The 26,877-nt window shown below is 34.3% G+C and overlaps 1 protein-coding gene across 1 annotated transcript in view; it reads right to left on the bottom strand.

The window, feature by feature from the left end:
- LOC128998616 (dynein axonemal intermediate chain 4-like) overlaps positions 1-26,877 on the bottom strand; it is a 44,493-nt gene that overhangs the window by 932 nt on the left and 16,684 nt on the right. The window contains exons 2-14 of the mRNA XM_054424830.1: positions 25,010-25,093; positions 22,901-23,033; positions 21,746-21,891; positions 21,008-21,118; positions 19,596-19,671; positions 17,231-17,305; positions 15,751-15,933; positions 10,917-11,023; positions 10,195-10,433; positions 9,186-9,334; positions 7,993-8,159; positions 2,123-2,302; positions 782-955 (exon numbers count right to left, since the gene is read on the bottom strand). Of these exons, the coding sequence (XP_054280805.1) occupies positions 782-955; positions 2,123-2,302; positions 7,993-8,159; positions 9,186-9,334; positions 10,195-10,433; positions 10,917-11,023; positions 15,751-15,933; positions 17,231-17,305; positions 19,596-19,671; positions 21,008-21,118; positions 21,746-21,891; positions 22,901-22,988 (1,695 nt within the window). The 5' untranslated portion in view covers positions 22,989-23,033; positions 25,010-25,093. The remainder of the gene's footprint in view (positions 1-781; positions 956-2,122; positions 2,303-7,992; positions 8,160-9,185; positions 9,335-10,194; positions 10,434-10,916; positions 11,024-15,750; positions 15,934-17,230; positions 17,306-19,595; positions 19,672-21,007; positions 21,119-21,745; positions 21,892-22,900; positions 23,034-25,009; positions 25,094-26,877) is intronic.

The following is a 26,877-nucleotide window of genomic DNA, read 5'->3' as shown; positions in this document are numbered from 1 at the left end:
AAACCAATTATAAAATTTAAAAATAAATTTTTAAATTACTATCATAAAAAACAATTATTTTAAACCAAACTTCGTGAATAAAAGTGGAGTTTTTAGAATTTGTTATGTTTTAGTTAGTTTTCAGGGGGCAATTGTTATGTGGGGCGTTTTGGTTTTTTAGTTTGTTTTTCTAATTTGCGTGTACGCCACAATGAGGCAGCTCACTGCTTACTGGCATCAGTGGTGAACAGAATGTTGCTATTTGCTACACACACTATATAAAAATATCATATACATCATATATAGAGAGGTTGTGAGGGTGAGGGGGAGTATGGGCTAGAAGTGTTACCAACTCATGATGTTCTAACACCCATTACCACAACTTATATTTTTCACCATGTTAATGCCGTGGAAAACTTCATTCTTGTCAAGCTTTTACACTTAGCATTTTAGAAACTGATTTTGGCAAATTTGTTGCTTATTTTCCATGATAAAATATGTTCTTGATGAATTCAGTAACCTAAAACCATTCATTCTTTTGGAATACTAAACTGGCAATCTTTTAAAAGATTGTTCTGAGTGTAAAACTAAAGTCATTGTCGTTGAACCATCGCAGTATGCTCAACAAATACAACACATTTTTCTCAATTGCATCTATCTAGATCAGAAAACTATATTTTTATCAATAACTAGAATGAAGTTAGTGATTACTAAATGAGTATAAACGCCATTTAAAAAAAAAATTAAATTAACCAAACTGAAGTGAGACTAACAGTTTAAAATATTCAATAACAAATCATACTTTGCCAGTTGTGGAAAATTGCAGGCTAGAGAAGACACAGCCAGTAGAAGATTTGACTGTTGATATGGGGATGATAGTTTTCCTGGCGAGGTCCCACATGGACAGAGTACTTCCACTGATACTCGCGAGAATGGTCGAGTGGACGGGGGACCACGATACACCTAGGACTGGGTGCTGTAAGTATAAATCATTAATCATCAGAGCTAAGCCTGTGGTCTAAAACTATACAAGTATAGCCAGTATCTCTTCCATAAAGTTATATAGAATGTAAGTGGATATTTATGACCATAAAAAAATACTGCCTTGAAATTTTGACTTCACTGGTCTTGCTATGGTAGAGTTTTATTGGTTCCCCACTACTAGAGTTGAATGAATGAAAATACTCTTAATTAGTATTTGTTAAGAACATGTACTATGTACAATAAATAGTGTAATATTTGTAAAATAAAATAAAATAAAACAAAGAATTTAGCATAAGGTATTATTAGTTAGTAAAGTAGTATTGACATTCATATGTTTATATGTGAAAATCACAATCTTGTAAACTTATGTGACGAATAAACATTTAATTTCATTTTCATTTCATTTAAGAAAAATTCAATTTGTAAAAAAATTAGCTAAACCTAATGGCATATTTAGAGGAAAAATTCATGTATGGTCTTTTGAGCAGACACATTTTTAGCATTTTCATTGTCAATTTAATTTAACTTTACTTACGTTTTAACTTGTATATGTTTTTCAAACAGTTTTCATTTTGTCAGGAGTAAAATGTACATAACTGTCTTGGGCGTCCATCCATATGGGCGAGAAGGGTCTCGAGCCCCCACCCCCTCCCCCTTAGAGACCCTACCAGAGTGACCATACAGACTGAGGATTTTGGGAAGTTTGCGTAAATTTGTTGAATCAGGAACTGTGCGGGAATTTTGAACTTGCACTGAGAAAACCTGTTTTAGTCTGCGATCACAGTGAAATTTCCATCGTCATCCGTAGTCACGGGGAAATTATGAACATAATCCGCGATCTAGGCAAAACTGTTTACATCTCCGGTTACTTGATTGAATTCAGTTTATTTTATTGAAAGACATAGCAAAACCGAGCATTGATGTATGGAGCTACAATTTTCACTCAATTAATATCATTAATATATTTGTTTCTATAGTATTTTACATGTTTACATAGTTGTCCGTTTCAACCAAATTTTCCACTTAGAACTGGTCCTGTGAGAGTTTGTTATGGAAAGGGGGAGTGTCAGTATGAATGATATTAAACTGTCATAACATGCTTACTCAAGTAAAGTATTATTTCAAACAAATAAGTAATATAAGAGCTTTACAAAATCACCTTGGTGTAGTAAAGTTTTAGTAAGGGTTCCCTAAGATCTTCAGCCCATATACATATGTACCAATCTGAACCATAGGTACAGAATATTTTGGAAGAGAACGGTGAATGTAGAATGCCGTATATTGGTCCAGCATGAGCAGGGAAAATATCTTCGAACCTGTCTTGGTGGTTCATTGTACACTGTCAACACAAAAGTATATTTAAATCACAAAAAAGTCTCATAAATGTTTGAAGTATATCAGAACTTGCTATTACCTCTCTTAGCGATGTGCTGTTTGATCAAGGCATCAGGGTTGATCAAGTGTTTTTCACCTACATAGAGTATTTTGGTACCTATCTTTTGTCAGTGCAAGACTTAATAAATTGTCTTAAACAGTTCACTCACAGTTAAAGGCAAAGAAAAGGTCATGTGAATCAGGGACGCACCGACAGAGGAGGGGGGGGACGAACGGGACTAGTCCCCCTCCCAGGGGGTTTTCAGGTGTGGTCCATAAAAGTATGGAACAAACTAAATTAACAGAAAACAAAAAACTGCGATCTAGCCGACTCAAGCAGACTGGCTTTCAGTAATCAGTATAAATATACTATACTTTATCTAAACTGTATTTGGTAATAAACATCTTATTTTTCCCTGTTTGTAGGGATTGGTGGAAGGTTTTAGTGTTGTATTTCATAATTATTGAGCTAATTAAAAAAAAACTTAGTTTTATAACTGTATTGGGGGGGGGGGGGCGTTTGGTGAGGGGGTGCGGGGTTAAGGTATGGGATGGAGGAGGGAAATTCGGGTAATCAGGAGGGAATAAACAGGGTAATGCTAATAGGTTAGGAAAAGGTGTGTCTGGACCAAACTTAATTTCAGCGTGCTGAATCTGCTACCAATACAATTAGGAAGATTGCTGGGGACCAGAGGGACGGAGACCTTTTACCCAGATCAGAACACTTGCCTAGCCAGCTTTGATTTGAACTAATGGAACTAACTGTTTAAATATAAACCTATCCTTCCACTATGAACTGAACTTGGGTAATTACTTACTAATTATTGATGAGCAAATGAGTGATATGTAATTGAATACTGAATGAGAAATAAGTATGAATTGATTTGAACTATTAAGTTACATTCTGGGAACATGTGGATTAGTATTCATGTTTCGAACGGTTGCCACCAACCGGCTAAGTTGTCAATTCCTACATTTCCATAGTCGGGTGAGCCAGAAGGGCTCCCCGCTAGTTACCTGACTTAGCCAGACATTTTCCCTACTTAATTTCTACATATTACTAACTATGATAACTTATCCCAAACATCGAAGAGAAGTCCTGGAATTTACGGAGAGGTTTTCCTGTGTAGAAGCCGGTTGTCGAAGAAGGAGGACAAGACTAGGAAAGGTGGGGATAGAGCATTGATGCAGTCGCGGCAGGCAACGAGATGAACATGCAGCCCGGCTTCGCGAACTGCACACACTATAAAAAATATAGCGTGCCGCTATGCGTCACAAAACATTAAGTTTTGGGGTAGCGGATTTCTACCCCCGGATATCTACCCCCGGAAATCTACCCCTGGACATCTACCCCCAGACATCTACCCCCGGACATCTACCCCCAGACATCTACCCCCGGACATCTACCCCCAGACATCTACCCCCGGAAATCTACCCCCGGACATCTACCCCCAGACATCTACCCCCGGACATCTACCCCCAGACATCTACCCCCGGACATCTACCCCCAGACATCTACCCCCATACATGTGACGTCAAAGTGACATAGGCGTTTTTTCATGGGGGTAAATATCCGGGGGTAGAAATCAACGGCTCTTCGGTTAAGCATTGTCTTGTAATATCCAGTATACAGCATGCGATATGTCATTGTCTTGTTTAACATTATCTATCTTCCTAATTCAATAAGCTGTAACAGTCCTTTTTCACCCGACCTACTTCGCCGATTGTTACGATTGAGGTGTCATTTTAAAGCTTAAGATCTTGCGCAGAGCAAAATGGTAATTAAAAAGGATATTTTGATTAGGGCTTCAAAAGGTTGACCCCTAAGCCTTTTATTTATTCCTAGAAGGTGCTTCCAATGGTTGACCAACTTTCACACTATACAGTAACAGTTTTAATGGTGAAATGTGAGCAGATTACTAATCAGTTCAATTTTTAAGTCAGGTTGAAAACCAGAATAGATCGTCTGCAACTGTAAACAAGAGATGGAACACTACCCCTAAACTGTTTTTCGTTCTCAATTGGCCCTCTAGTCGGAGAAATATAGGATATGACCTTAAAAAAATTGCAAGAAAACGTTTTATGGTTTTATTTTGTAGAGTTGGGTTTGCAGAATGACATACTAAAAGTTGCCAAAAATCGGTGCACAAGAAAACCACTAAAATCAGAATTTAAAATGGCGGCTTTTTCCAACATTGGACAAACTAAAAAAACATATTTCACATGCATTTGTTATGCACATTTTTCGAGATATTGACTTGGGACCACCACCTGTATTTATTGGGTGGTTAGTACTTCATTTTGATAGGGAACATGTTTTTGGCCGCCATCTTGGATCCGCCATATTGGACATTGATAATTTTTTTTCAATGTAATGATAGTGTTGTGACACATCATTACCAACTACATTTTTACACTGATTTCAATTCCGAAATCCGTTTTTAAATATCTTTATTCATTTAGAAGATATATTCAAACGAAAACTCTCCACCATACATTTCTTATGGACGTTTCGTAGTTTGATAATCTTTTTAAAACTATTTTTCTTATATCTCCAGTTCTTATTAACGCTTGTAGTTCGTTCTAGGCTTAAAATATTCAGTAATGTAAGGGCTTTCATTTGAGCACTTGGTCATTAAAATCAGATGAGTTAAAGACCAGCTACGAACCTCAGAACAATATTAAATTTAACTTTTTAGAAATATATTTTTATTAAAAGATTTATAACTCGGGTTGTTAATACGTCACCAAGTTCTTTCTGGTCTCAAATTACTCAGTAAATGTTTGGCTTTAATTTTATTGATCAATAAACAAAATCTGACAATTTTAAAATGAGTCATGGACCATAATTTAACATTGAAATTGTATTTATATTGAAATTTATCTTTAGTTAAAGACGTATATCCCCGATTCTAAATAACTCCCAAAGCTCTTTATAGTCTTAAATAATTCGCCAAATTATTGACTTTTATTTTAGCTATAGATTACTTTCCGGGAGTTATTAGGGTTTGGGATATATGTCCTTAACTAAAGACAAATTTCAAAATAAATACATTTTAATGTTAAATTAAGAACCATGACTCATTTTAAAATTGTCAGATTTTGTTTAGTGATTAATAAAATCAAAGCTAAACATTCACTGAGTAATTTGAGACCAGAAAGAACTTGGTGACGTATTAACAGCCCGAGTTATAAATCTTTTAATAAAAATATATTTCTAAAAAGTTAAATTTAATATTGTTCTGAGGTTTGTAGCTGGTCTTTAACTCATCTGATTTTAATGGTCAAGAGCTCAAATGAAAGCCCTTACATTACTGAATATTTTAAGCCTAGAACGAACTACAAGCATCAATAAGAACTGGAGATATAAGAAAAATAATTTTAAAACAATTATGAAACTACGAAACGTCCATAAGAAATGTATGGTGGAGAGTTTTCGTTTGAATATATCTTCTAAATGAATAAATATATTTAAAAACGAATTTCGGCATTGAAATCAGTGTAACAATGTAGTTGGTAATGATGTGTCACAACACTATCATTACATTGAAAAAAAATTATCTATGTCCAATATGGCGGATCCAAGATGGCGGCCAAAAACATGTTCCCTATCAAAATGAAGTACTAACCACCCAATAAATACAGGCGGCGGTCCCAAGTCAATATCTCGAAAAATGTGCATAACAAATGCATGTGAAATATGTTTTTTTTTAATTTGTCCGATGTTGAAAAAGCCGCCATTTTAAATTGTGATTTTAGGGGTTTTCTCGTGCACCGATTTTTGGCAACTTTTAGTATATCATTCTGCAAACCCAACTCTACAAAATAAAACCATAAAACGTTTTCTTGCAATTTTTTTAACGATCCCTATGTAAGTTTGTTTAGTTTGCTTGGACTACTCTATCAATGACCTGTGTTGCCTGTACAGCGAGGCATTTTGAGAAGGAGAAAACCGGCCGGATGAATGCTTTAGGTTTATCAATAACGAAGATAAACATGGTTTTAGTTACACACCGGTAATCTTTGAGTTGACTCTTTTAAACTCATTGTAAATATTCATTGTTATTCGTTTTGAAAAAACTCCTTTAATACTTTGCAATTGCTCGAATTCGAGCAACATGTACACTAGTTACATATTATTGCACTTACGATTTATTTGATTTGTTTATTTACGTGAGTCACAACATTTTTAATCTTACTTGGTTTTGGATTTTATTACAAAACGTGATCGGAAATGGTTGCAGTATTTGTAAACAAAATGTAATAACAAATTTCCAGTGACAGCTAGAAAAAATCATCTTTATCCAGCTTTTCATCTTTCACAGCTGTTCGTTATTTCACAGATGTCGTATTCTCCAAACAAATTATTAGTATTTCATAAATTACTGGTAAACATTAGGAGTAGCTTAAACTTGACATCTAGAAGTCCGGCGACCCTAAGTTTTATAACGTCTCAGGATAGATGAAAACACAGTTTTCTGTACCTAATTTTTGAAAGTTTTCCGGACCCCCCTGATGTCCCCCCCCCAAAAATAAAATCCTGGGTGCGTCACTGATGTGAATTAGAGATCTACAGCAGGACCTTGTCCATCAATACTCATGCCGTGATTTTTTAAAAATAAATTCTCATCCTCAACAATTAACTAGAACTGGTGGATCTTATGCCTCTTACAATTCATCTGTTTCCTTTTCACCTACGGTTTGACTTTTTAAAGAAGTTCTTGCATATAACTTGTCATATAAAAGATGGGCTTTGTTTATGAATTGGAAAATGTAAGTGTTTTGAATCTTTATGAATAAAATTTTATAAAGATGAACCCTAATAATTCAAACCTTGGTATATGATAAACTGAATTTTCACTGTTCGCTTAACCCACTGACGACAACTCACGGGTCTAGCCCTTTAGTCGCCCGTTTCGCCGCAAGTTATTCGAAATGCTAACCCACTGGCTCTCAAGTAGTATGTTGAATCTTACCTATGAGCGCTAGTGTCATCGTGTGCTTATACTGGCAATCGACCTGTTCGGCCGACAGTGGTAATGGTAGCTCAGTTGGCTAAGGTGTGGGCAAAGGTAGCGTTGCAAATGTGTGGCTTAGCTGGAGGGAGGATAAACTTTAATTAAACGGCAACGGTGTCCATCTTGGGTGGAAGTTGACGGCATTAGTGAATTCAATACATTGGTATAGAGGCGGGGGACACAGATTTTTTTTGCTTTGATTTTGATTAAAAATAGACATATTGTGTTGAAATACATATATGATAAAAGACATAAAAGGACATAACATAAAAAAAATTAATAGATGAATAAAAAATCTGTCGTCAATGGGTTAAGATCTGATATCAAGGTTCCTCTGTATTTCTCTTTATGGATTTAGTTAGAATAATATGAATACCTCATTTTTTGAACAAAATGCACTCTAAAACCTTTCATTTATAGGTTTGTGTAGTAAAAAATCATTTGAGTACGGTATATTTCAAGAAAAATAATTGTCCAATATAGAAGATTCTTCATAGTGCAAGTTATTTGTTAGAAAACTTTGTTTTAATGTTACCTAAAACATAATTTAGAAGAGTGTTTTTGAGAGAAAGTCTATTTCTATAAAAATCTGCTAAACGCTATATTGATAACAATTAAGATGATCCATAAGACTCACCTTCACTACACTTCCTTCCTGTGTGCTTATATAGTATATCATTTTATTTTTCGGGTGTAAAGAAACAGAGAGTCCATTTAAAAACTTGAGTGTTATTTTGTTGGCTGATTTTGTTTTAGGGGTTGTGGCCTTTTTGCTTGGTAGAAAATAACTTAACTTCATTATTTCTGAAACAAGTGATATGAAGTTAATTTTGATTAGGAAATATTCTTTAATTTCTTTCCCTCAAATAGTTACTGTATTTTTTCCCTATGAAGTATAATGAGTATAAGTATAACACAGTTGTTTGCTCATTCAAATCAAATCAAATATGCTTTATTCATAAAGTACAGTTTTGTACATTGAATGGCGTCAACTAAATCTATCTTAAATTAATAATTTACAAATTAGCATATCTTAGACCATTATTAACATTTAAAACCAAGAACCAGTAAATGAAAATAATCAAAACTAAATCAATTATCAACTAACCCTAAGAGGGGAGGTGGAAAAATACTCTTCCAGGAAATAAAACGCTTTCTCCGCTAAATAAAGTTTTGGTTTTCTCATGAAATTCTTCCTGCTTTGTTCATTTCTGATTTCACTAGGAAGATGCTTAAACAATATTAATCCTGTATAGGATAGTTTTTTTCATATAATTTAAATTTATTTTTACTTGTAACAAGGAGTTTTTATGCCGAGTGTTGTATGGGTGATGATTTGTCTCAGAGGTGCTCAAGCAGTTTTTTGCTAGAATAATTGTGTCGTAAATATATTGGCCATGTACTGTTAACATTTTCAGTTCTTTGAATTTGTTTTTGGTTGTTTCGTTGTGTTCTAATTTCAAAATTATTCTGATTGCAATTTGTTTAAGCTTCCAAATCTGCTATTGTTGTTGAACCATTAAGGCACAAACCATAGGATAAATGTGGATGGACATTAGCATAATATATGTTTTTTTAATTGCATAAATAAAAATTGTACACTGGAAATTACACTGAAATAAAATCCATGGAGTTCTAAGAGTTCAGAAGAGGTGATTGTATGTAACAGAATAGAATTAGGTAAAGTTGTTTCCCTGATCATAAGATGTTCAAATGATTTTAGCCAAGTACTGATTTCCAATTTTTTTAAGATAACACTTAAAATTTAAGGAATCTAGATCCATAGGCAAGAATGATTTGTTTTGTACAATAAATAAAAAATATATTTACCATAAGAGCGGTAGCTTTCTAAATAATTCCATTTGTAAACTCTTCCACTTTTCCCAACAGATATAATCTCTTCAGTTTGAGCAACAAAGTCAGTATAAAAGAACCATTGTAAGTTCCCCACAGGACCATAACGCAAGCATCCCTCCTCCCTAAAATAAAGTTCTTCAGCATTTCATCACCTAATGTGTATTTCAAGTTGTCTAAAAACATAACATAACTAAAATAGCTGTTTTAAATATGTTACCCATAACCTGTTAGGCTAGGCGCACACGAGCGATTATTTCATCAGCCAATCTGTGCATCATGTATGAATGGAAGCGTGTGCACACAGGCTATCGAAAATTGCACTTTTAAAATCTGCAAAATGCTGCAGCTTCGTAGGCGAGGCGATTTTTGGCCGAAAATCTGAACCGTACAGGTTGTTACCTGTCCCCACACACGGTCGATTAAAAATCGGCCAGTCGCTTGTTGTTCTCGACAGGAGTCAGTGAACTTCAGTGTGAGTTGTGTTGTTTTCTTTGCTATTTTTCTTGTTTTTACCGTGGCAGTTGCAGACTCTGATACAGAACTGTTAATAACTGAAATAGAAAAAAGGCCACAACTGTACGCACTCAAAAAAATCCATTCCATTTCTCGACAAAAATATCACCACGTGTGAGGTTATGTGCGCCTGGACATAAATCAAGGGCGGTTTATTTTTTGCCGATTTTTTAATCGGCCGATCCAAAAATCGACCGTGTGGGCTTAGCCTTACCTGTTATTTCCATCTCATGTTTCAAGGATAAATTAATTAGTCATGTTTACAAATCTTATTCGGAGATAAACAATATTGTGCATGGTAATTATAGTGTGGTAGCGCTTATTGTACTGATGTTACCGATAATTTTTTTTCTAGCTAACTACTTTTACATTAATATTAATAATGTACATAAAATGTAAATCGAGCTAACAACCAGGTATGTTAACAGTGAGATTTCGACAATGGAAAGTTTTAAGAAGACGAGTTTACCCATTAAGAACTAGCTTGTTCCCGTTTGTGGAGGCAATGTCCAGTACAATTATTGCCCCATTGTAGCAGCCCAGAGCCAGGAGGTTAGGTTGAGTGTGGCTGAAGCTCAAAGTAGTCACAGAACTTTTCATCGGAAACATTCGCTCTGGCTGACTCGGATTCTTCACTGACCAACAACAAACTAGACCGTCATCTTCCTCGGACCCTCGAACGTAGCCATACCCCACCGCAACCACGTTCTGTCAACACACTTTACATCATATCAATTTACATACTCATATTTACACACATTTATTTAACCATGAATATGTTTTTCTTCCAACTCTAAATTACTTCACGCCTCAATAATAAGGGGATCTAAATTACATGCTCAAGTTATGGGTTTTTGAGACATTAGCTGATTTAAAGCCTGTTTAATGACAAATCTGTGGGACTTCTGGCCCAAGGCAGCATGTCATAAGTTTGAATCCTGCCACTACTTTTTATCAGTACAGTTCACCCTTGTACTGTAACGGCTCACCCCCGGCTATGAAGGGGTTTTACGCTCTTTCCCCATACTAAATTCCTAAATCTAAGTATGACACAAACTAATTCATCCGTTGGCTATCTGTCATACAACCTACTTAAGGTAAATATGAAAAATTAATAATGTTTAAGTCGTGTGTCAACAACAAATTATACAAACATTTAAATAAATGCAAGTGTCCACAAACAGAACTTACTATGTTAGCAGTATTCCATGATACAGCATTTACTATTCTATTTTTCGTGCCTTCATAAGAAAATGCCCATAGCTCATTCATAATGTAATGGAACCCGGTGGATAACTCTGAAAACAGAAATAAGAAATACCAATAAATTATGTTAGTAGATCTAATGAATTTTTCATTTCTATGAATAAAATACTTTACCTTTTCTAGTACTCAAATTTGTAAAAAAAATATTTCATCGATTCATTGTAAGAGTTAGTAATCAACTTATTGTACAGACTAAGTTGTTATATCAACCTCTAGTTTGCTAAATAATTTTTTGGCAACTTTTTTAGATTACACTGATATATTTTGTTGGTATTCTCACTATCCACTCCCATTACCACTCTACACGTAGTAAAACATTTGTTTTACACGACAATTCATTCTTTAAATCATGAGACAGTAGAACTTCTTATATCCTTAAGCACAAAACCGCCTGTCTTGGTTTAAACTCCTTAAAGGATAGTCAAAAGGAACAGAAAATGTGAGTCAGATATCAACCGCAAAATTGATAATGAACCAAATATATTTAATGAAAAACACTTGAAAGGTAAATAGAATGTGATATCAAAATGACTTTAAAAAAACTTGATACTTGTATAATTATTTTTAAGGACGGTAGGCAAATGGAAAAGTTGCTGGACAGGTGATTACGGTCAGACATTTAGATAAGGTAGTAGGATAACTAAAAACCGAACAGCGATTCTACTGCGGATTGAAAAATCATGGAGTCTACCAGCTGGGAACAGTGGTCCAGGTGAAGTATTAGATGATGAAGTCAACAATCACTGGCCCTTTGTTTGTGAGAAACGAGACCTCACAGTTTAAAGTTAAACCTCCCTTTCCGGCTCTGTCTCTCACGCAGTTGTCATTGAAATAGGACTGGTACATGAAATGTGCTACTTTCCTTGCCAAGTAATAAATGTTACCAGTGATTTATTTATGTGCAATCTCTCATGTACCATCCATTATTTGTCCATGACAAAATCCAAACAGATCACTATAATGTGATTGTGTTGATGGAACGAGACGTAGGAATTGGCTAACTCAGGAGCTCGCTAACTTGGTCGTGTGTCGGAACTGGCTAACTCTGGAACTGGCTAACCGTCTCAGTCAGGAATTGGCTAACTCCGGAACCCGCTAACTCGATTTTGTCTCGCGGCGGAATTCGCTAACTCTGGAAGTCGCTAACCCGGCCGCGCCCACTGCATGGAGCGTTGCCAACCTTGCACGACAAAATAATCGTACATTACCGTATTTCAAAATATCAGTGTCAATGAAGATACAGTAAATGTAATTGTTTTTGTTATCAATTTCACTTTTAACAGATAACTAGCCCAAAGTAATTCAAAGACAATTATTAAAAAACCATGAAAAGTGTTTTTTTTTATTTAACTCTACAATGGCCAGTTAAATGTTTATGATTTTGATCTTAAATCTAAATGCCATAAGTATAAAAGAAAATAATAGAGTTGAAAAATATTGAAAAGGTACTAAATAATTAAACCTCTACGAAATTAAGCTAAAATACACGCTAGTTCTCTAACACGGAAAACAAATTTAATCGTAATGTCATCAAACATCAACCATCGTAGCTTTCATAACTAATTCATAGATTTAAAATTAAATGTTCGTCGTTGAATCGTCCAACTTACGTGTAAAAATATGACATTAGACTAAGCTTTTATCTAGGCCTAATAGTTTACGCCAAAGCATTGTAGGCCTACTAGTAAATAGTTGCCTAATTCTAAAATGTGTTGAATTTTTTAGTAATAATGTTACATGTTTTAAAACAGTTTTAGATTGTACACCTAAGCACAGTAAATAATAGGAGATGATATAATACTCATATAATAAAACGTGACAGGGTAATTTTAATTCACGATTCTTAATCAACGAATTGACGGATTTTCTTAGTTGGGTTTCCTTTACATTGGTTTCACAATCGAAATAAACTATACCAAGCCATTGCTCGGTTCACCATTCCCCGGTACTGAGCTACTCAATAGACAATAGCTTTGTTTTTGGATAAGATCAAGTAATTTTAGGTATGGCCACCATTCATAAGAATTGTAACAAACAAGAACGCCTGGGTCGATTAAGAACCAGCCTGGAGAAAAACTCCAGACTTTTAAAAAGTAGGCCTACTGAAAGAAGTAAAATTAATATTAATTAAACAAAATTAAGAGGATGACCCGGGTTCTACACTAATAGCCTACGATAAAAGAAATTTACAAGTTGTATTTATGCATAGACTAATTTTTAATGCAATCTATGAATAAATTAGGCCTACAACTTTATAATATTGTATTGATAAATATGTATTTAAATTCAATAGCTCTATTTAAAAATACATTACCACTACAATGTATTTCTGGACTGACGTTTAATGTGTAAATTTTATCATGATTTATGATTCAATTTTATGATTCAAGGTTACAAGCCCAGTATATAAAATACGAACTCAATAATTTATTTGCAGAAGATCAAAAAATTGTATTTATTCGAATAAAAGAAACAAATGGCGAACTACGAAAATAGATATTTCATAACATGAAAAAGATCCAAATTAAATGTACATTTTTATCTTTTTGCATACCATAAAGCTACTATTTAAGTAAGAAGCCCAAATATAAAACATACTCCCTTATATTAGTATATTTCTAACCCTTATGGATCAGCTGAAAACAGTTTTATTGTTAGTTCTGTCCGGTGCACTGTCTTTAGAGGTTGTGTTTTGTTTACAATTGTTTCTTGTTTCCAGTCATTTAAAACCTCGTTTAACCAAATAAAACTTTCTTATCACAACTAATACACGTCCCCTAGTTATATAACCAAACAGTAAAGAGCAAATTATGAAGTTAACTATAGAAATAATAGAAACACAATTTTGTCGACACTAGCGATCAGTGTCACCGGACATGAACTAGACGCGAAAAACGAGCTTCAAAGTTTACAATGGGATATAAAGTTTACTTGTGTTGGTTAGTCTAAGGTAAGACTATAATGCATTTTTCACCCTAATAATCATGAGAATAATGTTAAACATACTTCTCAATATATTTATTTGATCAACTACGTTGCTCTTACTCCTAATTAATCGTAGGATACGACATTATGGTACCGATACTATATAGGTACTACACTTTCGGTAACACTGGCCGAAAATATTCGTGCTTGGCTCCCATTGGCCCGCGAGGCTTCTGATTGGGAGTTCCCCTATAAAAAAGTAATTTCTGGCCATATATGGCCATATCAAAATTCCATATATGGTTTCATAAAGCCATATATGGTTTTTTATGGACATATATGGAAGCAGATATGGCCAGATGTGGTTGTATCCATATATGGTGGTGTCCATATATGGTCATATATGTAGTCTATATATGGAATTATTGGCCATATATGGCCATACATGTTTTCTATATATGAAATGATTGTCCATATATGGCCATACATGTTTTCTATATATGAAATTATTGCCCATATATGGCCATAAATATCCTCCATATATGGAATCATGGTCTTTATATGGCCATATATGACTCCCAGGTATGGAATTAAATTACTCATATACGGAATAATAATTTTCCATTTATGCTCATGTATAAATGAGTTTTTGACAATAACTGGAATTATTATAAGGAATAGTTGCCACATTTGGATTTTGTAACTGGACTCCCAAACACTTCTTATAATATATATAATACTATAAATCTTAAAGTTTGTGAGTTTGTGTATTTTCTTGTTGCTCTCGGAAGCACAAACTACTGAACTGATTGAGTTGAAATGTGGTACAGTGGGGGGCAGATAATATAGGCATTTCTCATTTAAAGTAATTAGTAGTAAAGTAATAAAGTATCCAGATTTGAACCCAGATGACAAAATCCTGTACATACATCTATTGTACAATTTTATTATAACGCAACAAAATCTTAAAACTGACGTATAATTTTAAAATTGTAAGTGTAGTAGGCCTAAATAAAGAGAATATTATATTAATAATTAATTTATTGTACCTTTGCTATCAAACAGCTGCAAATATCTATGTCACGTAGTTAGGCTATATTAATAATAAAATTCTTCAAATGACATAAAATGTCTAAGAAAATCTTGTTTTACGAGACCAAATACAGCTTCTCTTATTCGTAATGGGTTTTGTAAAGACATCTGATATGAAGCGGATGTGGTGTAGTGGTCAAAGGGGTAGACTCCCACGCTGGAGTCCCGGGTTCGAATCCCAGTCGGCTACTTGAAAATTTTGTTTTGAAATTTTCAAATTAAAAATTTTTATTATGGTTTTAATGCATAGTTTATAAGATTTAATGTGAAAATATGTTTAATTGTAATTTTTTTATTTATTTATATATTTTTTATTAAAAAATTTCCATATATGGGGGATTCCATATATGATCATATCTGCTTATATTTGGTCCAAAACCAAATATAACCAGATAAAAAAAATTTTATATGGCCATATATAAACTTTTTCATAAGGGTTAGCGAGTTCCGCCGAGGGACCGAGTTAGCGACTTCCGTACGAGGACGGAATTCGCTAACCCGGCTCTAGAGCGGGTTAGCGGGTTCCGGAGTTAGCCAATTCCGAAACCGAACAAGTTAGCAAGTTCCTCTCATCGACCAAATTTGAAAATAGGGCTTTTAACATGGGGTTAGCGAGTTCCAGAGTTAGCCAATTCTGCGGACCCGATGGAACCTGTTGCTTCATGAAAACAACAAGATCCCCCCTACCGCAGCAAACCTGATGATTAACGGGATTCCATTTTTCTGACTTAAGTATTCTCACCTTGCGAGCCACTCCCTGCTCCCATGAACAAGACTTGCTGTCCGTGGAAGCTGTTGGAAGCCAACAATCGTTCTGCGACGGTTACTGCATACTGGAACTCCGGCAGTTGCATGACACGCAGAGCTTGCAGGTTAGCTCTGCGTGACGCTATGATTGGCTCATTGCCTTGGCTTATTGTGCTCTCTAGGAAAAATAGAAAATTAACTTTAATAGTTTTTTTTTTGTGACTCGTACCAAAGAGAGATCCTTAAACCAGTCAGTCCTTACTTAACACATGTATTTTTTTCTAGAGGTGGGCCTGAAAACCCATTCTGATTCATTTTGTTTTTACATTAAGTTTCAGTTTATGATTTTAAATCACTGTTATTTTGGCTAGAATGAACCTTTTAAAGTCATGTTTGCTGCACTGCACTGTGTTTTCATAATACAGACATTTAACTTAGTGTATACCTTATATATGCTCTCATGATATTGATCTATGCTCTCATTAAATATTTCACTCTGACTCCTTGCAACGGACTCTGCAATGGTTTAAAAAATAAAATGCTGTTCCCTGACTTTTTGAGCACTCTTTAAACAGGGTGTCACAAAAATATGTAGCGGGCTCTGCAGGACTAGGTTGTATGTTAAAATACGTGTTGCCATTGAACTTTCCCCCCATTTGTGAAGTGGGCTCTGTAATCAGATTTTTATTTGTGAAAATTCACAAACCAATTGAAATTTGTCACCAGGTTTGGGATTTTTTCTGCAAAGGAACAATGAGTGAAGTCTGAGTGAGCAGTTGTAAATTGGCTGTAAAAATGAATTAAAAACTTTGCTTCCACTTTTGTCATAATTTTCTAGGAATATCAGTGCTGCAGCAAGTCTCTGCTTTTTGTGAACATCTGTTTGGATCTTCAGAACCCACGGGGCACAAAGTTTTAAGTGAAATTTAGGCAATTTTATTAAGTAAACCCTGTGAAATTTTAAGAAAATGTTTCACGAGTTCCATAATTGAGGAACAGAAATTTTAACAAATTTCATCATTGACTTTTCCTGCCTACCAGTTTAACAGCCACTAGACTAGACCTAACACTGTGGTCCTTATCGTCAACATTTGTTCTCACATTTTTGAAATTGATGCACCACTGTCTCACTCAGCCACTTCACTCCTTTACTGTAAAAATCACAAATCTGGCAATAAATTTAATTTCATTTTCATTTTTTTCCAACAAAAAGCTGATCACAGAGCCCACTTCACAACTGGTGGGATTTGCAATGACAGCACTAATTTCACACGTAGCTGGATACGTTCTGAGTGTAGGAACACTCTGATGCTAAGATGGCGATGATTGCGCTGCTTCAAGCGGCACTGATACAAAACGTCCGTTACTTTCTAGACAGTTCTCGTATATGTCAAACTTGAACACTTTTGCTTTTCATTAAGCTTTGGGGACTTTATGTGTAGATGTGATTTAAGTATGAATATTGATGGATTCACCTGATGTAACAGATGGTCTGTGGACATCTCCTGTTTCCCCATCATCTCCATAGAGGAAATCTTGGGAGTACAACTCTGAAACAAGCAGTATAATTATTTCAAAAATATAGCGCACAATTATTCCAATTGTCCAATTATTACTACCAAACCGGGCTTAACCCTTGAGGGGGCGCATCAGCCAAAATGACACTAATGGGTGCATCGGTCTTTTCATTTTTTTTTTTTTTTGTAATAACAGTTTCTTTTAGAAAAAAAGGTAATTGATGAAAACTAAGGAAAATAAGTAAATTATATGATATCTAAATAGTTATACTAATAAAAAAAGCAACATTTTACATTATGAAAATACAAAATAATTATTTACAAGTCACAAAAGCTTACAATCAATCTTCGCTCTGTTCTCCAGCATTTTCAGCACAGGCCACACTAATGGGCTGAGTATTCTCTACAAATGTACATCTTGCAGTAAGCACACAAGATCTTGGTTTTCTAAAATGTTAATTTGGAAAGTTTTCACAAAATTCCACAACCTTTAACGTTTAATGTTGTATATGTGGTGGGGCCTCGTTCAACAGGGCTTCACCTCTTACTTGTAGGATTTTCTTGATGGTCTCTTTACAGTCTTTAGGGACCTGTTGAATCACTGATCTTGACTTTAGATAGTCAACACAAAGAGCCCAAGACAAGGACAAGTCTTAAAAACTCTCTTCGGGTCAACCATTCCTCGATATTAAAATCCAAAATAATATTGGTATTTATCGCCCCAATATTTAGTAAGGAGGAGAATATGGTTAGAGCACATCATGGACTGACTCTTTAATCAGGCTTGAATTATTCTTTCTTCATTAGGATTCAAGGTGAAAATGTAAAAATACACTAACACAGTTAGGAGCATAGGTGTTAACGACCGATTTTAATACAAACACGTGTTTGGGCGCTTCGGTGCAAATGACCGACCTTGCATTGCTTTCGTAACTGTGGCGGATAGTTTGGAACTAAACCCACCCCACCACTGCCATTTCATAGTTCAACCCCACCCTGAGGAGTATCTAGGAGGGGGTGCCCCGGTCCGCTTCCCCCTTCCGGTAATAACAGAAATAGTACAAGGAAGAAATAGTCCTAAAACCCTAGAAATAGTCCTTAATCCTCCATAAATAGTCTTTGCCCGCTGGAGGGTTAAAGTATATTAATTGTTCATATGTAACCCTTAGAGGTGGAATTTTTTTCATTTTTCGGCGAGTATAGGTTGCCATTTAAGCATTCGGGAAAATGGTGCCCGGCAACCTATACCCGCCATTCCACACCATAAACAAAGTTAAAGTAAAGTACGTTTGGCAAAGATAAACTTTTTCTTTTTTGATTTTTGATTTTTTTTCTTTTGTGAGTTTAGGTTGCCATTTTTGAGCAGTCAGAAAATGGCGGGCGGCCGCAAAGGGTTAAGGTAAAATGATAAATAAATCTTAAATCTATATTATGTTTAAAAAATTTTGAAGTTTTTAACTCATGTTTCAGGTAACTATTCTGACTTTTGGTTTAAATATTAGGACAATATCTTAAAATTTGTATAATCACATATGAAATTAAGATAAATAATTTGTGGATTGCAAGACAAAGAGGCGTAATTACACAGGCTTATCATATGTACTTGCGCCCCTTGGTCTTGTAAGCATCGAATTATGTGGCTGAAAAATAAGATTTCAAAATAGGTAATACTATTGTGATTCGGGTATTAAGATTGTTGTTCATTCATTTTTAGACTGCAGTCAGGTTGGGTTTTTATAATTCGACATTTACCAGCCTGACACGTTTGGTAATCCGACAAGCTCATGAAATCTTATTTCAGACATTAAAGATATGAACTTGTTGCTAGACGGGAAAAACAGTACATATGCAAAAAAATCTTTTTGACTTTTATTTTATAATCTGATTTACATTTTTGTTTTTATCAAGTCTACATGTAGTTCTGTACACATGTTAAAACTGTACTCTTCTGTGTCAAAAAAAATATTTTTCCTTCTGATCATGGACATTTATAGCATCATAACCATAGTTACTATCATATTTACAACTCAGGTCAGGCCAGCACGTTTATCAATGGATTTCAACATTAGGTACCAATTAGTTACTTTTCATTAATTTATGTTAAAAAAATCCTCAACTTATATTATATTTTCTTTTTGAAAAAAAAACTTTGCAAAAAGTAATAGACATTGATGAATATTAAATTTGTATATATATAGTTACATCACAGACAATGGTTACATGGTCATTTCGGAGTCTAGAATTTCCAAAACATAAATATTACAAATAGGTACCTACCTACCTAAAAAAATACAATAAGTAAAATAAAAAATGTTATAGTCACCCATTTCCTCATCCTCATAAGACAGACGACGGTAAGTGTCGTAAAGATCCCACTCTGATGCAAACACACAGCTTGTCTGAAACAACACTCCAGTAACTCTCTATTTTACGTGAAAACAGTTTCATCAAATGATATTTACTGCTATAGTTGTCCCTCACTTCCTACGGTATTGAAGAATACACTATGAAATTTCTTAATCATAAATTTGTAAGCTTTTTTTGAGAAGAAAAATGTATTATTTTGTAAGCAAACATACCAGGGAACACAGAGCAGGAACCACAAACAGTGATTGGTTTTTTTTATAAATAACAGTCCATTATTTCACTGTCACATTAATATATGTTCACAGATCAAAACATATACCAAAATAAACATAAGATGAGTTTTTTATGGGGAGGAGATAAAAATGCATTTATGCAAACTGAGGTGCTCAATGGCCTCTCAGTAGTGCTGGACTCCCGCGGGCTCAATGTCCCCGGACTACCGACTTAAAAAACCCCCTCGTCTACTAGGACACTAGCCTGGAACTGTTAGCACATTACTTCGGGCTGGGTCTTTTAAACTACGCCACTAGGGCTTTCCTTCTAGTTTCCTCAGAAAACTAAGTCCGATCAAGATCGACTTTCTTATCAAAAAGTATGGCCTCGATTAACTGCTTTACACAGTTCCAGGTTCCTTTCCCCTGGGGCATAGCTCCAACGATGTTTTCGTTTTCGGGAGTAATATCAACGCCGATCTCAAAGATCAAGGAGGCTCGGCGGACATGCCACAAAAGAAGAAGGTGTGCTGGGCCGTGTCTGCAATGCCAGGACAGTACAGACAGTACGGGCTGGCAGCCTTCCCCATTCCGTGCAAAAAGTCCCACTCAACAGCCTGAACAATGGCTATTACCTACAACCGTTTTTTAAAGTAGCCATTTCAATACAGTTCTTAGAATTGAAAAGTATCTCATAACAGCATTGTTTACTTTCATAACAGCATAGTTTTACTCATAGCAACACGGGTAACAGTCCAATGAGCTCATGGATTGAGAGAGGAGAAGCAAAATTGTAATAATTCGAAATTCAACTAATCAGCTGTTCAGGCCAATTTAATTTTTGAGTGGTGTAATTAGTGTTTGGTGCAATGTTTGCATCACTGTCAGTGGCAATGAGAGGTTATAAACAAAAACATAACCTCTTTTAGAAGTTTCTAGTAGTGATTTTTATTAATTAAAATACTGTCGTTGGTAAAGTAGTGTACGCAACTAACGTAAATAGTGTTAACGACACTCAAAGTTTTTAAGGCACTTGCCTTAATTTTCTACTTGTGTCGTAAACTACTATATTGTTACATATTATAATCATTAATCAGCTGTAAAAAAAAAAAAATCATTAAAACCAGTTTAGTAGCATATCTAGTTGTATACTTACAGACATCTCTATGGGGGCAGTTTGAGACACTTTCTTCTTGCTAACAGGGTTGTAGGTCTGTGCAGCTGTGTCAAGTCTATATCTGCGTACAGCTGGAACTTCGGTCTGGGTCTTTACGCAGACAAATATGAATCACAACTAACCATAGTAAAAATATGTTGCTGATATTTAAGTTGTAAAAATGTCTTGTAAATAATGATTTCATCCATCAAACTGTACTATATGCCACTAAAATTGTTTAAAATTGCAGAGTGATTGTTCTTGTAATCTTAAAATCATCGTAGATCAGTCCCAACTATAGTGGAGAATATTTTCGAAGATAGTGAAAATATAGGCAATAATAAACTTCTTCTAGGTATTCAATTTTCAAAAGAATGAAGTTAAAAACTAATAAAAAATAAAGTGTATTACAGTGTTGGCAATTTATAAATTTAAAATACATCTTTTTTGTCAAAGAACTCTGTTGGACACAATTCAAGACTAAATTGCTCATGTAATTTCATTCAGACAAATTAAAACCATATGTTTGTTCAGGACAAGTTTCAGTGTTCACCATGAACCATGATGAGCATTCAACTGGATGGCATTTCAATTCCAAAACTAACAAAAACTTTAACATAAATATCGAATGTCTAGATCTATACATTGTCAAAGGTTCTCTGTAACGTTGTATGAAAATAAATTCTACACTATAGATTTGATACTATCAGTGTTGTGTCCATACTACACAATACTGACCTCCACCTCCTCTGTTTTGACAGTGTTTGTACTTGGCATGTATAGGTGCCAATGGTGGTTTGACTCTTCCAGATACAACGTAACTGTTTCCGGTTTTACTACTGCTTCTTCCGTTTCCAACTTGCATGTCCTTAGATTTTCTTTTACTGAAATTATGACAAATATTAACTATGATTACTGTATTGAAAAGCAAAAGTACTCAGTGCTTGATACACACACACCTACACATACACATACATATACATTTGAATACATTCACTGGTTGTGTTGTCCTGACAACCATCATTATAACCACAAGTATTAAAAAAGTGTAACAAAATAACTAAAGGGTTTTGTTAATGAGTCTATATATTCCAAGTTTCAGTATCAGTGACGTGTGAAATAATATCATAAGCAATGTTTTGTATATTTTAACCCTAGATTGGTAATGGAGAAAAGGGGTGAGACAGTTTGGTGCTCAAACCTTTTGGGTCATTCTTCGTCAACTTTAGTTTAGTCGCTTTGTTACACAGATGTAAGTGGTGGTTATATATTGCCTCACTTCTCTTCTGATTCTGCTTGTCATCCATCTAGTAATGCCATGCCTGAGCCAGACTCTCAAAGTCATTATTGTAGCAAGTTGTGAAGAACCCAATCCTTGCACTCCAATAGTGGAAGAAGTTTTAAGTGACTAGGAAACCCTTAACTTTATGTTAAACTTTTTATAAAACTTTTGAGTTATTAAACCCCTTGAAGGGAAGAAAATAAATATATACTTATTTATAGAAAGAAGTATTCTAGACAAAACTATAACATATACATTCTTTCAGGAGCCTTACCAATTTAAGGTTAAACCAAAAGCTATTATTCTCAACAACAAAAAATAAAACTATTTAAATGTACTCAAGTGGTGGCAAATAATTTATGCTAAACTATAAAAATTTCATGGAAGGATGTTTTATATCGGTTTTAAAATTCATCCCAAAGATGACTTAAGACTGCAGACTTTTACACTGTAGACTTACAACTGGGCTTAAGAAAAAAAAAAATAAAAAGTGTCCACCAATTAGATGGGGTTTTATTTTTGAATAGGTTGAATCATGGCTAACCAGTTAATTTGTTTCTTTGAGGAAAATCAATAGGCAGCAACAATGTTCGTGCAACTATTTTCCTCACCTATTTCAAGTTCTTTCAGGTAATCCTTTTCAACAACTTCAGTAATGGTAACAGACTTCTTAAGATATGTCGTCCCATCTTTGCTCATTTTCTTTCCTTGTCTGCTTCCAGCTTCGCTTTCATCAAACTTGCTCTAAACAAATGAACACACGAGCTAGGTTTTACTTGTCATAACATCAAAATATCCATGTTATAAAAGACACAAAAAAATCCTTTGAATATTTCTTTTGGGATCATTGTAAAAGCTGTGTGTTTTGTTTGCTTGTCGTTGTGTAAGGAGCTGAAGTTTAGGTTAATAATTGACCGCTGAAATATTGATATTGTTACTCTGTTACAAAAATCTGGTGGACCAGTAGGCCTCTACTTATATTTATAAATGAAAATTAATGAAATCAAAGTTACTGTCAAAAACGTTTTTATGGCTAAAAAACAGGTGATTTTTCATAAAAAAAAAACATAACCTTACATTCTAATATCAGAGAAAAATTAAATACCCCACCGCAGCAAACCTGCAGACTAAGCGATTTTCCATTTACCTGGCTGGATTTCTACTAAAACATCTCCCAAATACTGTCAGATTTATTTCCTATTTAAATAACATTAATTTTATTGAGTACTTAGGTTTCCTGCTACAGGGAAGATATCGAAGTGTGTTTTTTTTTTATTGCAATGTTGATAGCTTAGTATGAAATAAACAAAATTTCCTGGTTAAAATATACATCAATAAACAAGCAAACTACAACAGTTTATTTATTCTCCGTAAGAATAACATAGGAATTTTAAATTTACAATTTTTTAAATTATCTCCGTGACCGTTAGGCAAACAACAAAGCTTCAATTTACAAAATGATTTCTTCTTTTAAGCTCTACAAAATGGTTTGGACAGAAATTATGAATATTTGTGTTTTTAGGGTCAAAAATGGGAAAAATCTATTTTTACCCCATAAAACCTCGTTCCCATAGTCCTATTATGCTGTTTAGCGAACTCGTTTGAATAAACCTAGGTTTACACGTTTTTTCAAATTTCATTAAAATGGGATCATTTTTGCTCGAGTTATCATGCTAACGGACACACACACACACACACACACATATATATAAATATTGAACGGATGGTGTTTTTTGCCTCTGGGGACCTCAATACGAAAAAGTAAATCTGCCCCGGGTCTAATAGGCCTTACCATGAGACCTAAGGTAATAGCTTATTCCCTATATGGAAAATTCGCTAAAATTGAAATGGTGATTCTGAAATTAAAATTGCTTTCATTAAATATTTATTTGAATGGTAGTGGGTTTTTCCTCACAAAGATTTTGAAATTTTCTTTATAAACAATATTGTATTGGATATATTTTTTAAGTTAACTGTCTATCTGTTCAAATAACATATAACAATAAAGTATGTTCATATTTTGAAGTACATATTTGAAGTTCATATTAGGGAACTCAGATTACGCTATCTCAAACATTCTGAATTCATATAGGCCTACATGCATATATATTTTTCTGTTTAAAATTGTATTCATCCTAATATAGTTTTCTAAATAATCCAAAATGCCAACTTACATTGTTTATAAATTTAAATTAAATAATTTATGTTAACAGCTAACAGCATGCGATGCAATGCAGCTATGCGAATTAAAGTTAATTAATTATTCATGCATCGGGTATTTTGTAAATGTTTATAATTATTTGAACAGGATAAGTATTTTTTAAATATTCCTTTTTGTCTGAGAAAAAAACATTCAGTCTGTTCATAACAAAGAAAAGCGGACCAACCTGTTTGATCATAAACTCCAATAGGATTATTAAATATTTTTAGGCATCTACAACTATACACGCCTGATACAGTAGCGTTTGTACATAATCCCTTGGCCTAACACTGTGAGATCAAGTCTAGGAGTAGAAAACTATTGTCAAGAGTGGATCCCAGTGGTTTTCAAGGATTTAGGATTTTAGGGACAATCACTCCTGTAAATGAAGGTATGTAATCAGCAGCTGGATTATCACACTATAAATCAACATTTAAGAAGCCTGGCCGATTCTCTAAAAAAAACTCAACAAACAAACAAAAAATACAACTTTGAAAGTATTCTTGTTTGTCTAACTTACTTTGACTGAAGGTTTTCTCGGCAGTCGCTGTGGACCAAGTATCAGTGGTCGAGGCGTGACGTCAAAACCATTATCATCATAAATCTGAAACATTTATTTCTGTAAGCCCTGACGTTTTATGTAGCATACTTGAATATTACAAAAGACAGGTCTGCATTGGATACTAAACGTTGAACACCTTTTCATTGTTCTTTTTGCATATACATTGAAAAACTTTGTTGGTAACTTTTGGTCTTCCTCAACTCTTCCGTAATAATTGATCTTAGGTACCCAGAATCTTTTCGCAAACTAAGAAAACATGCCACATAGACATTTAGTCAGGAACCTTCCTCAGAATAGAGGAAACCCAAAGCGATCCCACTTTAGGAAAAACAGGCCCCTAGGCTGCACCTGAAGTGGTGCAAGCCCTGGGGTAGGCCTATACAATTCCCTCGAAAGGTTTAAATGTTTGATTTTATATCACTTTCCCATTTATGTACAGGAAACTTTAAAATTGTACACAATTTATGGAGTAGGTTTTGCATATGTTCTGTGAAAATGCCAGCTAACAATTGAAGAAAAACAATGGTGGAATATTAAAGAGTTTACCAATTTGCTCTCTATAAACATTACTCTCTTCAGTTAATACACGAATTGTTGCAGTTAGACACTTGTTGACTGTTAAACAGCTGTTTCATTAAAGCTTGAGCCATGAGAATATCCTAACCTTCTCAAGTGCAAGTAAAGCTGGCAGATAATTGGAGCAAGTTCCAGAAAATTACTTTCGTATTTGAAAATGGACATAAAATAATTTCGTACTGAATAACAGACCTCATTAAAGTTAAAACTATAATATTACCTAACATTTTTTAAGCATGAAGCAAAAGTTAACAAAATAGTACCCCTGGCAATGTACAGATTTTAAGTTCAAGGTTTATGTTTACTGTGCAGTACACACACTACTATGCCAAAAGCACAGCAACACTAGCTTAAGCTTATGTCTATTCCTGTTTCCATTTACATTGTTGAAAAGTAAAATCAGCTGATTTAAATTATAAAAATAAATGGTAAGTTAACTTGCGCTCGTGATGGGGAAATTGAGAACTGATTGGGATTTGGGAGCATAGGATAATCAGGTGACCGGCTCTGCCTTGCTCTGAATTAGAGCGTTGGAAACAATTATTTTCTTTGATTTCAGCTGTTATAGAAAGTAACTATAATTTCTATACAAAGTTATGAAAAAGACGCTTTGAATCGGCATATGAATTCTGCACTCTGGTAGTAGGAAACAATGCACCATTAACACGGACTACAAAGATAACACAGATTAAAATATTAATTGTAATTGCCAAGTAAAATTTCATTGGTTTAGGTACGCCGCGATTGCAGCTCATCAGTGTATCTTAAAAGCAAGTATTAAGTTATACGTAGCATTGATTGTAAAGATTTCATATGCAAGAAAAACTTATTTTTTAAGATTTTTAGCAGCTCGGTTATTTTTAAGTTCTAGAAAACTTCTACAAATAAATGTTAACCTTAAAACAATAGCCTACAATGTGGAAATGAATGGATAAATAACAAAACAAACCCCCATTATTATATATGCTTAAATTTTGATAAAATAAAATCTCGCGCCAAGAACTTTTGAATAACGTCTAAAGAATTTGCCAAACAGGATACCAAGCTCTTGAAATATATAGAGTGTCCCACGAAGAGGTTTAAACTTTTGATTTAATATTACTTGCCCATTTATGCTGCGATCATTTTGAAACTTTACAAAATGTATAAAGTAGGTTTAAGAAATGTTCTAGGAAGATTTCAGCTCCCTAACCCTCGTAAAAACAAAATGGTGGTATATAAAAAAAATTAAACATATTAAAAATAGTGTT

This window comes from Macrosteles quadrilineatus, unplaced genomic scaffold (assembly GCF_028750875.1).
Source record: "Macrosteles quadrilineatus isolate MER2022 unplaced genomic scaffold, UCM_ALF_1.0 Scaffold_7__1_contigs__length_78375512, whole genome shotgun sequence".
Classification (NCBI taxonomy): domain Eukaryota; kingdom Metazoa; phylum Arthropoda; class Insecta; order Hemiptera; family Cicadellidae; genus Macrosteles; species Macrosteles quadrilineatus.
Note: the sequence above shows the minus strand (reverse complement) of the source record. Positions and strands in the feature narration are given on the sequence as shown.